Source organism: Petromyzon marinus, chromosome 52, assembly GCF_048934315.1.
Source record: "Petromyzon marinus isolate PM22_M1 ecotype Great Lakes invasive population chromosome 52, UKy_Petmar_22M1.pri1.0, whole genome shotgun sequence".
Classification (NCBI taxonomy): domain Eukaryota; kingdom Metazoa; phylum Chordata; class Hyperoartia; order Petromyzontiformes; family Petromyzontidae; genus Petromyzon; species Petromyzon marinus.
The window spans coordinates 8,215,877-8,228,676 of NC_133718.1; the positions used below are offsets into that span (position 1 = coordinate 8,215,877).

General features: G+C 50.6%; 1 protein-coding gene across 6 annotated transcripts in view; it reads right to left on the reverse strand.

Moving 5' to 3' along the window:
* The window catches only part of LOC116953628 (transcription factor 12-like), a 275,417-nt gene that overhangs the window by 36,033 nt on the left and 226,584 nt on the right, over window positions 1–12,800 (reverse strand). For all 6 annotated transcript variants that reach the window (XM_032973997.2, XM_032973998.2, XM_032973999.2 and 3 more), the window contains exons 12-14: window positions 10,401–10,468; window positions 6,272–6,350; window positions 1,673–1,749 (exon numbers count right to left, since the gene is read on the reverse strand). In XM_032973997.2, the coding sequence (XP_032829888.2) occupies window positions 1,673–1,749; window positions 6,272–6,350; window positions 10,401–10,468 (224 nt within the window). The remainder of the gene's footprint in view (window positions 1–1,672; window positions 1,750–6,271; window positions 6,351–10,400; window positions 10,469–12,800) is intronic.

Sequence of the window (12,800 nt, forward strand, 5' to 3'; positions counted from 1 at the left end):
GACCTATCGTTTGTGGCAAGGTCGCTTCTGAAAAAAAAAAGAGCTATATAGCTCAGTGGGCCTTACCTGGTAAAATTAAAAACAAGCAAGCTTAGTTTAAAATGTCAAATGACAATTCGGCTGCGCCCGGCACGTTTGTGTTGATGGCCTTAAGAGCCGGGGACGGTCAAATTAAGCGTTATAACTAAACGCACAACCGTACGTACACAAATCGCTGTCGTCACTCCTACTAGCGAGTGCCTTGCATCAGAAAATTTTACATCGTAGCCCAAAGTTCTTTGGCGATGGGCCATTCTTCACAGGACGCACGCAACGGAGGCCCATTGCTGCACTGTACATTATTTTGTTATTCTGTTCGGCAACGTTAATGACGAAGGTGCTGAGTTTGTACTTGTGCCAGCGCAGGCGTGTGTGTGTTTGTGTGCATTCCCTTAAGTGCACGTTCACAATTACTGCATACATCGTGCGTGTACGCGCGTGTTACTGTGTGTGTGTGTAGCTGTTAGCGCTTCGCTGCCCTATGAACCCGGCGACCCGAGTTCGATTCCCGCTCACGGCCAACACAAGTGACGATTATCTGAACCGGTCCTGGGCTTCCCCTAGGTCGACTCAGCCTCAAATGAGCACCTGGTGCGATGTGTAAATATCGCCACTGGGGAGACAAAGGCGGTCGGGCGTGGTGCTGGCTACCCACCCCCTCGTGTGAAATGCCGGCCTTCATAGGTGCTTGCAAGCAGCACTTTCCCCAACAGTCTGTTCAGGCTATACGGGGGATTTTTAAATTTTTATTTAAAGCATTCGTTACTGCAGGGATTCATATTCTTGGTTCTTTCGGTAAAATCACGTACAAGGGAAACAATAAAATAATACAAATATAAAACAATAAAATTCTCACGACGTTTCGACTGCAACACAAGCAATCATTGCACAGTCGAAACGTCGTGATAATTTTATTGCTTTATACTTTTTCTTATTTTATTGTTTCCTTTCTACGTGACTTTACCGAAAGAACCAAGAATATATACGGGGGATCTTTGTTTTTTTCGTGTATAATCAACTGGGCTGGGACGATTTAATTCGCCGTTTGCAAAATGCGCTCAACTCCAACTGCTTGCCAGCAGTTTCCACACCTCTGAATGTCCCATACAAGTTTCAAATCGTGCGCATTATTCACTTATTTCCGAACGAATGAATGAGCAGTGCTGGCGTGGTTCTCTTGGCGTGGGCCGCAGCCACCACACCAGCCAAACATTCTTGCCGACTGCTGCCACGGGCCGTCAATGCTCTCGGTGTGAAAAGGCCGAGGGGCCCAGTGACGGCCTCGGTCACGTCAGCGAGGGAGACACGGGAAGTCGCGGCTGCGCAGCGACGAGCGCTACGAGCTGTCGCAAAGAAATGTCACATTTCAGACTTGCACGACGACACGGGCACGCAAAAGGGGCCCTCCGCCCATGCGAACGACGTCTCTTTTTATCGTAAATCAAATAACCCTTCCCCCCCCCCCGCCCCCCCGGAGACATTACCAGGCAGTGAAGATTGCAAGCTCCACTCCGTGTGAAGTTAACTCGGCCGCTAACGCGCTGAACCCCCGCGCTCTCCAAGACCGCACGACAGTTCTAACCGGCCACCGCGCCAGCGTGGGGACAGACCCCGTACTCGAACTGGGACTCACCAGGGTGTGGAGAGAGCTCTCGTAGTTGGGAGACGACGGTCCTTGAGATGAAGCTCGTTGCCACGAAGCAGGGGCCACTGCGGTGACACACAACGCGGCTTTGACTTCACACGTGAATATATGTGCATACAGACAGCGCGATCCATTTACAGCTACACCGCTGATTTCTTAAGATCGTCTTCCTCTCTTCTCAAGGAGGTGACTGAATATTGTTAAAGGAAAGGTTCATATCTTAGAGATGTTTAATAATGGTTTTGAGATTGGTGGCAGATTTAGAGGCTTTGAAGGAAAACGTTGTTTTCTCTACGATGTCTCCCTATCATTTGAGTGGGGTAACTGTAAATATATCGCGCTGGATTGACTCAGAAACGTCTCATTCAAACCTCTAAACTTTTATTAAACAGGAACCAGCTTTTGGACGTTTGGTACATCTCTAATTATCGTGGGATAAATGGGAAATATTGGAGAAAACTCTTACAGGCCTTACACAGGTAGGCCATAAACCTACTCACTGCACTCCCGCCGTGGTGGCGAAATGCTAACTCCCTCGCCTGTTAGGGTCAGGGTCGATCCCGACCCTGATGCCTGCTGTATATTTGGAGTTTGCATGTTCTCCCCGTGGTCACGTGGATTTTTCTCCGGGTCCTCCGGTTTTTCCCTTCACATTTAGAAGCAACGTGCATTTAGAGGGTTTGGCTGCTATAAATTTCCACGTGATAAGCCGCTTCGTTGAGCAATCATTTGTGACCAGGTTGCTTCTGAAAAAGAGCTATATAGCGCAGTGGGCCTTACTTGGTAAAATATTTAAAAAAATATTTACTTTTAGTTTTGAATGTCCTGCAGGTGGGAGTCACATAGGCACACTGGTTCCATCTCTGTGTGATGCACCAACCCTCGCTCAACCTCCACACCCCGCATTTCCTCCCGCTCAGTCACGTCGCAATTGCGCTAGGTAATAGAGCGAGTGAACATAGAGGTCACTGTGGAGGTAATTCACGTTGCCATTTGAGGTCTCTTAAAGCGCATGCTTCCAGTTCACAGTACATTGATTAGGCGCAAAAAATGGTACAGTATATATATTAAAAACTATTTTAAAGCATGCTTTCTATTAGCGCGCTTAGAAACTGCAAGTGGAATTTGAAAAATATACATCCATGGCTAGATGAGCGCGCAATAATAATGATCGTCCGCGTGCCGCTGTGTGCGATCGTCGCTGCTCTGCGTGTGATCTGGATGCTTGTTCATGAAAGGAATCCGCGTCGAGAGTGCTCATTATATATTCATATCATTCGTCGACTAACCACCGATAGCACCCCGACGTCAACTCCAAGTGGAGTTACGCACACGCGCTCCACGAACGCAAGGTGCATTTAGACCATCTCCATCGGTTTTCAAACGCACAACCGTGGCTCCAAGCAGCGCGGCTCAGAGCTGTATGGATTTCTAATCGAATTACGGAGGCATGAAGCGGGTGGGGAAGGGGCGGGGGGGGGGGGGGGCTGGCTGGGGCTGGTGGGCTAAAGGCCTGGTTTAAATTTTCAGCTCAATAAAAAAAGGGGGGGAAAAAAATATTATCAAACAGAACGAGGTGGGGGTGGTGGTGGGGGGAGGCGGGGCAGAGCGGGGAACTAAAAGAGAAGAGAGAGGGACGACAACGGGGGAACCACGGTCGCAGGTGGGGAACGAAACCCCCCCGGCAGCATGGGAGCCGTGCGGCGCCATGACCGTCAGCGCTCGCAGCAACGCTCACGTACGGCAAACTTAACGCAGCTGTGGGTTCCTTTAAAGCGCTGCCAATGGTTTTTACGGTTTAAAAAAAAAAGCCCCCCCCCCCCCACAACCACCCCCCCACTACTTCTTCCCGCGACCATGACCGGCAGTCATCGTTGTCCCCGCAAAGCTCTCCTCCTGCCCACAACATCCACCAATAACCATGAGCCCGGGCCCCCCGCGCCCCCCGCCTTTCAATGAAGCGTACGTTTTGAATGAACGCGGCAACAGAAGGTGGCGGCGGCGGGGAGGGGTGAGGAAAGGGGTGGTGGTAACCACACGGGTCTAGAGCCAGCAGGACGTGGATGCGATGATGCTCTCTCTCTTTCGCTGCAGTCACAGTACCCAGCTCTCCTCTGACACCTCTGTTCTCATGATAGGACCATCTCCCAATGTTGTCGTGATAGGACCATCTCCCAATGCCGTCGTGATAGAACCATCTCCCAATGTCGTCGTGATAGGACCATCTCCCAATGTCGTCGTGATAGGACCATCTCCCAATGTTGTCGTGATAGAACCATCTCCCAATGTTGTCGTGATAGAACCATCTACCAATGTCGTCATGATAGGACCATCTCCCAATGTCGTCGTGATAGGACCATCTCCCAATGTCGTCATGATAGAACCATCTACCAATGTCGTCGTGATAGGACCATCTCCCAATGTCGTCGTGATAGAACCATCTCCCAAAGTCGTCGTGATAGAACCATTTCCCAATGTCGTCGTGATAGGACCATCTCCCAATGTTGTCGTGATAGGACCATCTCCCAATGTCGTCGTGATAGGACCATCTCCCAATGTCGTTGTGATAGAACCATCTCCCAATGTCGTCATGATAGAACCATCTCCCAATGTTATCGTGATAGAACCATCTCCCAATGTCGTCGTGATAGAACCATCTCCCAATGTTGTCGTGATACGACCATCAACCAATGTTGTCGTGATAGGACCATCTCTCAATGTCGTCGTGATACGACCATCTACCAATGTTGTCGTGATAGGACCATCTCCCAATGTCGTCGTGATAGAACCATCTCCCAATGTCGTCGTGATAGAACCATCTCCCAATATCGTCGTGATAGGACCATCTCCCAATGGCGTCGTGATAGAACCATCTATCAATGTCGTCGTGATAGAACCATCTCCCAATGTCGTCGTGATAGAACCATCTCCCAATGTCATCGTGATAGGACCATCTCCCAATGTCGTCGTAATAGGACCATCTCCCAATGTCGTCGTGATAGAACCATCTCCCAATGTCGTTGTGATATGACCATCTCCCAATGTACTCTCTCTCCAGCACAGCCCCAGTCTCATTTTCCCAACACAAACAATGCTAAAAACATTTTTTTCAGTGATTTTCTTACCTTTCCTATACTATGCACTCCTATCATGTCCTTGTTTGGTTTGATGTTGTAACATTCTGACCCGCCACTACTGAACATCTGCGAAAAAGAGCTTTACAGCTCACTGGATTCCCCCAGTACAAATAAACATTCCTATTCTGACAACAAGAGCCTGAACGGGACTGTTCTCCGACGGGCGCTTGGACAAGAGTCTGAGGATAGGCCAGGCTGCGCTCACCCACGAGAGCATGCGTACGCACGTGCCAATGCACGTGCCAACTCGTACGCGCGCCAACACACCCCCACCGTCCCCCGCATGACAACTCCTGCAGAGATATACGACCGTAGGAACAACGGCAGACATTTCCCCCACCTGACCCTTCACAACCGCCTCACCCCACCGCCTTGCGGAGCGTCACGTTTGCACTTCAAAGAGGCGCAACATCTTGTGCCGTCCGTATCGTGAGACGAAACTCAACTTGCCGCTGCTGTGTAATCCCAAATGAGTAATTTAGAGGCCTATTTATTTTTTGCATTTGGGATATTCGGCCAATACCAGTCATGCAGCGTGTTTATAAACTGTGCGAGGGAGAACAAAGAGGAAACCCATGAAGAACAGCGGGCGGGGAACATCAAACTTCAGACAGACAGGCACCGCATTCAGGATTCGGACCCAGGACCCACTCACTGCAAGGCACTGGCCGCCCAATATCATAATCGGAATATTTTTTCTCCTTCTGGAGGAATCCGGATGAGCTACAAGGCTCTTTTTCACACACGTTCAATGTAATGCCACGTGGCATTGTCCAGATCACAAAAAATCGAGCGGAAACTGGAAAGGCCGCCGCCACATTCATCGAGGGGTTCCGGAGTTGGGTCAGCGCAGACTCGACCCCTGCCACGTCAATGTACAATTTCAACAAACGTCTCGGCCGCCAATATGAAGGCCACACTCTTACGAGCGTGGCGAACATATTAGAAGTTTACTCTGGCAACAATGCAGGAGGTATTAAGATGTTCAAACACCAAACAGACACCTATTATTACCAGGCGTCAAGTCGGCATTAACCACACATACTTGTGGTGAAACATGCAAACACTTACGTTTCAGCAATGTATGCGCTGTCCTTGAAACAGACTTAATACCTTGTAATGGGTGTCTATTTGGTGTTTGAACACCTTAACACCTCCTCCTGTAGTCCTGCCAGAAGGGGGTAAAGCCTACACTTTTTTCATCATCTTGAAGCTGGCAAAAAGGGCCGCCATAGATGTTTTGAGTTGCGTTTGTGGCATTCCTGTTAAAAACCAGTGGTGAGACAGAACGCAACTCACGGCTCAATGCAAAATAGAACCAATGCATCCCCCAGCCAGTAGAGGAAATTCCACAATCCAATGGCAGGGGTGAGTCCATCCATAGGACATCCACCGTGGAATGGGCACCACAAGGGCAGACGTGGGCACGTGGGCACGTGGGCTCTCTTACCGGTGAGTGGAGGGGGAGACTCGATGGGCGTGGAGGGGTTTGATGGGAAGCTGCTGTTGGTGTGGTCGGGAGAATAAATCTGCGATGGCAGAGGAGAGGGAGTGGGTCGGGGGACACACACACACACGCACGTGCGCACACACACACGCACACACACACAAGCGCACACACACGCATGCAAGGAACTGTCAACGAACGGTATCCACAGAACGTTGCCCACCCAACCACCCACGTTTTTATTTACTTATCTTCTTTCCACAACAACAACTGATGTATAACTGCTCATGTGTAACTATGCATTCTTTTGGGGTATTAATTTTTTAAGATGTCAGAAATATGAACGTACACTTACATAAGACAGTTAATTCCGCAGACATGTCCATACATGCACAAGACGGCGATGATATATTTTTTAGCCGCCGTTTGTCAAACCACACTGGATAAATGCCTTCTCATGCCACAAGCGACCTTGCGGGCTATTGATGTATTTATCAAGCAAGGCTGGCATATCTACCACAACCGCTGGTGCGCGAGCGCGCACGCGTGTGCCTTCGCCTCCCTAGCAGAGACGGGAAAGCATGGGAGCCCTTGTGTTCGGCCAAGTCGACAGGAGAGACCCAGGCTGGGTTCGAACGTCGATTTCCACCGACGCCGAGCCCAGACCAGAGTCTCGCGCAGCGCCAGCGGCATCGCAGTGCGCTGCCGCGCTCACCAGTTTCGCTGCCCTCCGCACCAAGCGAACTGCAGCTCGACGTGCAGGCACATTAAGGTGTTAGCGAGCACCTGTTACGGTTAGAATGGCACACAAGGGGGTGATGTAGCCTGCACTACGCCGGACCACCTTAGCCTCCCCGTTGCTGATGTTACAAACTGCACCCGGTAGTTGTTTGAGGCTGAGTAAACTATGGAGAGGCCCAGGAACAATTCCACAGTTCGCTTGCCACTGACGTTGTCCACGGCCTTAACAGATTGCTGGGGCAAGTGCTGTTAGCGAATGGCATCGATGAAGGCCAGCACGGCACACGAGGGGACGGGTGGCCAGCACCACGCCCAGCCGCCTTTGTCTCGACAAAAGTGATGTTTACACACCGCACCAGGCATTCATTTGAGGCTGAGTCGACCCAGGGGAGGCCCACGACCGATTCAGATAATCGTCACCGGTGTTGGCTGTGTGCGGGAATCCAACTCGGGTCGCCGGGTTCGTAGCGCGATGCGCTAACCGCGACACTACCGCTCCGCACACACACCCCCCCACACACGTACACACATGAGCACAAACTTGACACACACACACACGCGTACACACAACCCCACTGGCTCGCAAAATACAAATGTGCACACTGTACTGCGTAGAGCCGTGTATATGAAAGCGCCGCAGCCGGTATCAATCACGGTGTCTTAAAACTGGTTTGAGTTGGCGCTCAGCGCGGCTGCTGAATTGCACCAGATGTTTCTTCCCTCCCGTTTTTTTTCTTTTTCAGACAGGCTCATCAATTACGAAGCCTGGCCAAAGAGGGAAAATCTTGGCTCAAGTTCAATTTAATGTGGGGGGGGGGGGTAGGTCTTTTGCTCTTAAAAGAAACTCTAAAGCGAGCCGTGTGCTCCATCTGAGCGGCAATAATGGTGCTCATAACACGGTTTCACCGTTTAGAAGAATTTGAAGAAAGGGAAGCTTGGAAAAAGCGAGGCTTTTACGAAGCAATGAGCACCCCGGAGCCCACCGTCGCTGCTGCACAAACACCATTAGCGTAAAAAACTAACAAAAATTAATAACGCGTCCAATGAACGAGGCGACCGAGTTAATCACTGAAAAGGATGGCCACGGCTATTATCAAAAACGTGAATGTCATCAGACGTTGGCAATCGACTGCTCAACTAATTTTTTTTTCCAAAACTGATCCCAGAGGCCACAGCCTTTTTGGGGGCTTGAGATCTGTCAGCCACGACGGTCCAAACTTAAACACTCCATCCCAATTAGCGTGCCCCTCTTCTGCGCAATACATCCTTGCTGCTGTTGCTTGCTTGCTGTTGTTGCTCCATCCACTGCGGTAGCGATAACAATAACAATGCCATATATCATCCACTAAGGTCTCACGTGACCCATTTCACAAGAGTCCTATACATTACGATGCTTGGTAATTTTCACTCTTTAGCGGGCCTTTTTACGTGTGGGAGAAAATAGTGGCGCAGACGCAGAAAACCCTGAGCGGGCACCAGGATGGGACCCGCATAGCTGTGCCGTGTGCGCCACGCACCCCCAAGCTTGCCTTCCGCGCTGATGTCGCACCTCCGATTAGCACGGTTGGCTACGTACGGTGCGCGAAAGCAGTTCGACGTACGTACATGCATGCATGCCGCAGCAGCCGTGCTCGTACGTTGGGGGAGCTTTCACGGCGCAGGGCGAAATGGGTTTGATCGACCGAGACTGCCTCCAGAGCACTGCATTTACAGGCGAGCGTCATCAAGCCTGGATCAGTTGGCCGAACATATAGGACCACAGAACTTGGGCAATTGTTGGCACGGGGTCTGGCTGCCTTCTCGCTTGCCTTGTGGTTTCCCACGCGGAAATCCGTGCGTTATAAATTCTACGGGCTTTTTTTTAATGCAATTTGGATGAATTATGCAATTGACCAATATAATGATTGTATTGTTATCTACTGGCGGTCACTGCTGCTAAACCTGAATAACCTGAATAGGTTTAACAGCATTGAATGCAAGTCGCTGATTTACATTGTTTTACGTAAATAATAATTGTAACGAAAACATTTAATATTTTAAATTGAGAAGAATGGACGTCACGCGTCGTCAAAATGGTGTCACCCGACCGCACTCGTGCCGGGACAAACACGGGAGCGATGCCACGCAAATGTGCCATCATTTCCTATGAGGACATGTAAATGACATCACTTCCTGTGATGACGACATATTTTAGGAACAATAAGAAAGAAAAATGTTTGAAGATCATCTGAAATTTCTAGGCCTGGTTTATTTATTTATTTCAGAGTAATTAAAAAAACTATTTGGGAATATAATCTTTGCTTTAATGTATCTGTCCACAAACATATATAATAAATAAACATCCGCCTGTGGGGAAAAAAGCAAAATACTAAACTATAAATATTAACCAGGCAGACTCCCTTATGAATGAGTTACAGTCTTGAGAATGAGTGAGCCTTTTCTTAACAATTCTTATTTTATTATTACTACTACCGCTTGTTTACCCAGGAAGCCTCACGGGGGTCTCAAGGCTCTTTCAGGAGGGTCCGGCCAAGTTTTCACAGGCAGGCAACGCTGCTGCGTGCTGCATGCGATCCCAATTGAGTCATTTGCAAGCATCGGGATGCTTTGCCATTAGCAGTAACATTGTACTATGTTTTTTTTTTAACAGCTATGGGAGGATAACGACGAACCCGGAGGAAACCCATGCAGAACAGGATGGAGAACGTACAAACTCCACGCAGAAAGGCACCCCCACCCCAGTTGGGTGTCAAACCCAGGATATTCTTGCTGTGAAGTGTTGTCACGGCGCCACCCTTACGCCCGTAATGGTAAAAGTAACATTAATTCCCCTCGCCGAAATGAAAGCAGGATTATTAGAAGCTGTTTGGTCGCGACAAGTTTGGATTTAAATAAGCAGATTACAGCTGAGTTGGACGATTTGCTTTGCGATACCACGCCGTGCCAAATCGACTTCATCGAGTGAAGTCAAAGCACAACGCTTTCTGCTCGACACAAAACGATACCGAGAAACGTTATAATCAGAAGCGCCCATCAGCCCGTGAAGCCAAAAGTTATTTCCTTCCAGCCCTTTCAACAAATCCCGTTACCCACTTACTTTAATGTTAATTGTATGCGTAGGTGGTCATACATGGGGAACACATTGTGGGAGCTCTGCGAGGAATGCCGGGCCCACACGGCGCTGCTTGTGTGGGTGTGTGCGTGCGGATGTGCCTGTGTGCGTGTGTGCGTGCGTGTGTGTGTGCGTGTGTGCGTGCGTGTGTGTGCGTGCGTGTGTGCGTGCGTGTGTGCGTGCGGATGTGCCTGTGTGCGTGTGTGCGTGCGTGTGTGTGCGTGCGTGTGTGTGTGTGCGTGCGTGTGTGCGTGCGTGCGTGTGTGTGCGCAAACTCACCGACGCCAGAGCTTTTCCCAGAGCGTCGCCAGTCTGTGAGCTTCCGCTCGCCCCACCCGGCCTGTTACCTACGCACACGCGTGCGCACAAAGACAAGGATCCCCCGTATAGCGTTAACAGACTGTTGGGGCAAGTGCTGTTAGAGAGCACCTATGAAGGCCGGCACGGCACACGAGGGGGGTGTGGGTGGCCAGCACCACGCCCGGCCGCCTTTTGTCTCTTCAGTGGCGATGTTTACGCACCGCACCAGGTACTCATTTGAGGTTAAGTTGACCTAGGGGAGGCCCAGGACCGGTTCACATAATTGTCACCGGCGTTGACCGTGAGCAGAAATTGAACTCGGGTTGCCGGGTTCACAGCGTTACGCAACCGCTCCCCACACACGTGCACACACACACACACATTGTTGTCAGCCTGTGACTTCCTACTGCTGAGCGAATGGCCTCCCCCCCATTTTCTATCACTCCTTCCTTTCCTCGGTTGACCTCCGAACTATGAATTCGTCCCGCAGCTGCCACCTCTCCGGCCGGCTTCCTCTGCTTCCTTTCTCTCGGCCTCCGCTCGGGAGTTTTTTGTCCCTCGTCTCTCGTCGGTTGTTCGACGTGACGCGTCCTGCCCATTCCCACCGGACTTCATTCGCTTCAACCGCACACGGGGGCATGAGCAGAGTGCGCGTCCAACGCGACTCTCCCCCGTACACGCTCACACAGGGCCCCCCCTCACTTCGCGAGCGAGGGCCGCTGCTGCCGATGGAAGCGCTTCAACCTTGCGGGCAAAGAGCACCGCTGACACCATCAGGGGACGATCGCCTGCAGGAAAATCGCACGGCCGGGGCCAATTTCCCAGCATGCAAAAGGTGCATGCCGATACTTGGTCGCAAGAGTTCTGATTAACAAATTGAATAATTTCAGCCTTTTTCGCAATCCGCTGCTGGATGACGGGACTCCTCATGCCGGGTCGACCGCAATGGTCTGTTTATCCATACTTCACCACGCTGGTCAGTGCAGGTCAGTGAAGGGAGTTGAGGACCGGCATTAACGCGAGCGATTTCGTCGGTTCGTGATTGTCGCTGCTTGTTTGGTTTTCCTAAAATATTTCATTTCCTGACAAAATATTTATGAAATAACAGTCGTTAAAGTTCACAATAATGAAAGTAACAAGCACAGCTATTACCCAATAAATTAGTGCATTGTAAAACGTTTTCCGGAGCAATTGGCTGCATGATGGCTGCATGACTTCATCGTTTCCGCGGTCGATTTGATTAATTCATTATTATGGAACTGCCAAAAAGTGTGCTACGGGAATCGACGTTTCAGAATGCAAACTTGCGACGATTAGAAGACTCGTGGGCGGCAAGCTTTGTGTTGACTGAACCGCAGTCGAAGGACATTGTAAGCGATCTTCGTTCGTGCCCTCCAGGTTTCAAGAAAAAAAAACAAGAACAGGACGACCTTGTTGTTGTTCTCCTTCTTCTGTTCCACTCCCGTCCACCACCGTCAAAAACTTCCTTGCCAGTGGCGAGCGCGCCTTGGCGCTCGCGGGATTTCCTGCTGCGACATCTCGCGGCAGTGCGAGGGAGGAGGGGGGGGCAGCTATCGTAGAGCGGCGGTCGTGTCGCTACGGTTCTCTTTGGCGAGTACGATGCCTTTAAAAAAACAACGGCGGTACGCCTCTCTAAATTTAATTAACGCTGAACCGCTTGCCCGCTTGCGCGTTCCAAGATTTAGCGGTGAACGGGACACCCACCCTGCGGCCACCTGCAGTCGTCTAGGAACGGGAAAAGGTGAAGTTGAACCACGGGCGTGCTTGTCGCACCCTTCGTTTAACCAGGAGATTAAATTAACGCTTTGAGACGCACGGATCAACATCGCTTCCGTTGCGAGGGCGACCCCCCCCCCCAGGTTCCGGTGAGGACGCTACCACGATAGGGGGGGGGCCCATGGATTGAGTGCACGGCCACACGATCCACACCCGGTTCGAAGCACGCAAGGATTGGCCCGTCATGGCCTACGCCGCTTGTCCGCTGTAGAAGACACGACGGGCGAGCTCTCGGCACGTGCATGTTGGGAGGTGCCAGCGGGACCTCCATGGGCCATCTGAGAGCCAACGCAGCAGCACAAACGTAACGGCGGCGAGATATTTTCCGTGCGTTTCGGGTTGCGTCGAACTTTTGGGCATTCACTTCTTGCAATGGCTTGTCAGGGTTATATTTGCGCACGAAGCAGTGTACGCGTATTGACAGGCCTTACCGCTTCCCTATGCCCCGCTCAGATTAAAACCGTCTGCTCAATATCATCCTTGAACTAAACCTCAACAACGTTTTGATTCTTTCCCTCAATTTCTTTATTGCTTTCTTCTGGTGATACTTGCTGGCCACAGTCCAACTTGTTTATAAATCCA